Raw genomic sequence first — 1,658 nt, 5'->3', positions numbered from 1 at the left:
ATGAATAATCACGATGCTGAAATTGGAAAAGATGACGTGCTGGACTTTGAGAGCCACAATTCTCATATACCTATTGTTGGCAGCAAACTTCCATGTTCTTCTCAATCATCACGTGTGAATAATGTTCGAAATGATGAAACCGATTTTTATAAGGGAATGACATTCAAGAACAAGGAAGAACTGGCAAATTCATTGAAAATTGCTTGCTTGAAAAAAGATTTTAGACTGAAAAAGGTGATCAATTCTCGTAATGTGTTTTCTTTTAAATGTTCATATCCGGAGTGTAATTGATGGCTGAGGCCTGTGAAATTTACAAGTAGTGACATGTTTGTCATTAGAATCTATGAAAAGTACCATACGTGTGGTTCAGAGCATCTTACAAGCCATAATCCCCATGCCACGGCAAAAGTCATAGGTAAGTACTTTGAAAATAGGTTTCCCAATGGTAAAGACCCATCCACAAGAGACATGTAAAATCAACTCCCCATAGAATTAAGTTGTAAGGTAAGCTATTGGAAGATTTATAAGGGCATGAAGTATGCTAAGTCTAATGTTAGCGGAACACATGAGCACGGATATGCAGTGTTTAATGCGTACCGTTATATGCTTGAAGTTGCAAATCCAGGAAGTAAGACGGTGTTGTCGCTCGATGAAAATGGGAGCTTCAAGTACTTCTTTGTATCATATGCCGCTTGGATAACTGGTTTTCAAGAAATGAGAAAAGTAATAGCCATTGATGGAACATTCCTGTGGAGCAAGTATGAAGGAGTTTTGCTATCGGCGGTGGCACATGATGCTGAGAATCATATATTTCCAGTGGCTTTTCTGTGTTGTGGACAAGGATGTGATGCCTCATATGAATATTTTTTCAAAATATGAGAAGCTTTGTAGATGATACTGATGAGTTGTGCATTATTTCTGATAGGCATCCAAGTATTCGAAAGATGGTTTCGACTATCTACCCTGCATCTCATTATGGTTGTTGCATGAGACACCTTGGGGAAAATATTCGAAATAACTTTCACAATTCAAAGGTAGTGACCCATTTTTATAAAGCAGCAAAGGCGTACGATAGATGTGAGTTCAATGACCATTTCAATCAAATAAGAGATTTGGTACCAAAGGCGGCTGAAACTCTTGAACGTATTGGATTCCACACATGGAGAAGGGCATTTTACCCGGGAAATAGGTACATTATTTCCTATACCATCTCGTTTGAGTTTATTGTAATTTTATGTGTTTTGATTGATTTTTATTTTTTGTTGTGTAGATATTACATTATGACGTCAAACATCGCGGAGTCGGTGAATTCTATGTTTGATGTTGAAAGAGAATTTGCCATTGTTGCTCTATTTGATGAAATAAACAGGAGATTTGCATTTTTATTTCACCAGAGGCGTATGGAGCTGGTGAACTCTGCAAATAGATTTGTTCCTTCAATTGAAAAAGACATATCAAAGTATGTCAACGCGGGCAACAAGTTGTTGGCTCATCAAATCGCTAACTACAAGTTCAGTGTAATTGGTCATGGTGATGTTGCTACGGTGGATCTACAAAGAAGAACTTGTACTTGTAGAATTTTTGACTTGGACAAAATACCTTGTCCACATGCCATGGCAGTGCTTCGAGCCCAATATGGTGCCGATTTTGGAAATTAG

General features: G+C 37.8%; 1 protein-coding gene across 1 annotated transcript; it reads left to right on the top strand.

The window, feature by feature from the left end:
* LOC107058821 (uncharacterized) lies at nt 1-1,658 on the top strand. Its single transcript, XM_015304997.1, has 4 exons — nt 1-234; nt 529-827; nt 926-1,189; nt 1,271-1,658. The coding sequence occupies exons 1-4, from the start codon at nt 1-3 to the stop codon at nt 1,656-1,658; spliced, it is 1,185 nt and encodes a 394-aa protein (XP_015160483.1).

Source organism: Solanum tuberosum, unplaced genomic scaffold (genome assembly GCF_000226075.1).
Source record: "Solanum tuberosum cultivar DM 1-3 516 R44 unplaced genomic scaffold, SolTub_3.0 scf00662, whole genome shotgun sequence".
In the NCBI taxonomy this organism is placed as follows: domain Eukaryota; kingdom Viridiplantae; phylum Streptophyta; class Magnoliopsida; order Solanales; family Solanaceae; genus Solanum; species Solanum tuberosum.
Note: the sequence above shows the minus strand (reverse complement) of the source record. Positions and strands in the feature narration are given on the sequence as shown.

What these genes read in the sequence shown, in the direction of transcription:
- LOC107058821 (XM_015304997.1), top strand. Translation starts at nt 1, where the DNA reads ATGAATAATCACGATGCTGAAATTGGAAAAGATGACGTGCTGGACTTT. An exon ending in AAGATTTTAGACTGAAAAAG is followed by an intron (nt 235 to 528) that starts GTGATCAATTCT and finishes AAGATTTATAAG; the next exon opens with GGCATGAAGTATGCTAAGTC. An exon ending in ATATTTCCAGTGGCTTTTCT is followed by an intron (nt 828 to 925) that starts GTGTTGTGGACA and finishes TATTTCTGATAG; the next exon opens with GCATCCAAGTATTCGAAAGA.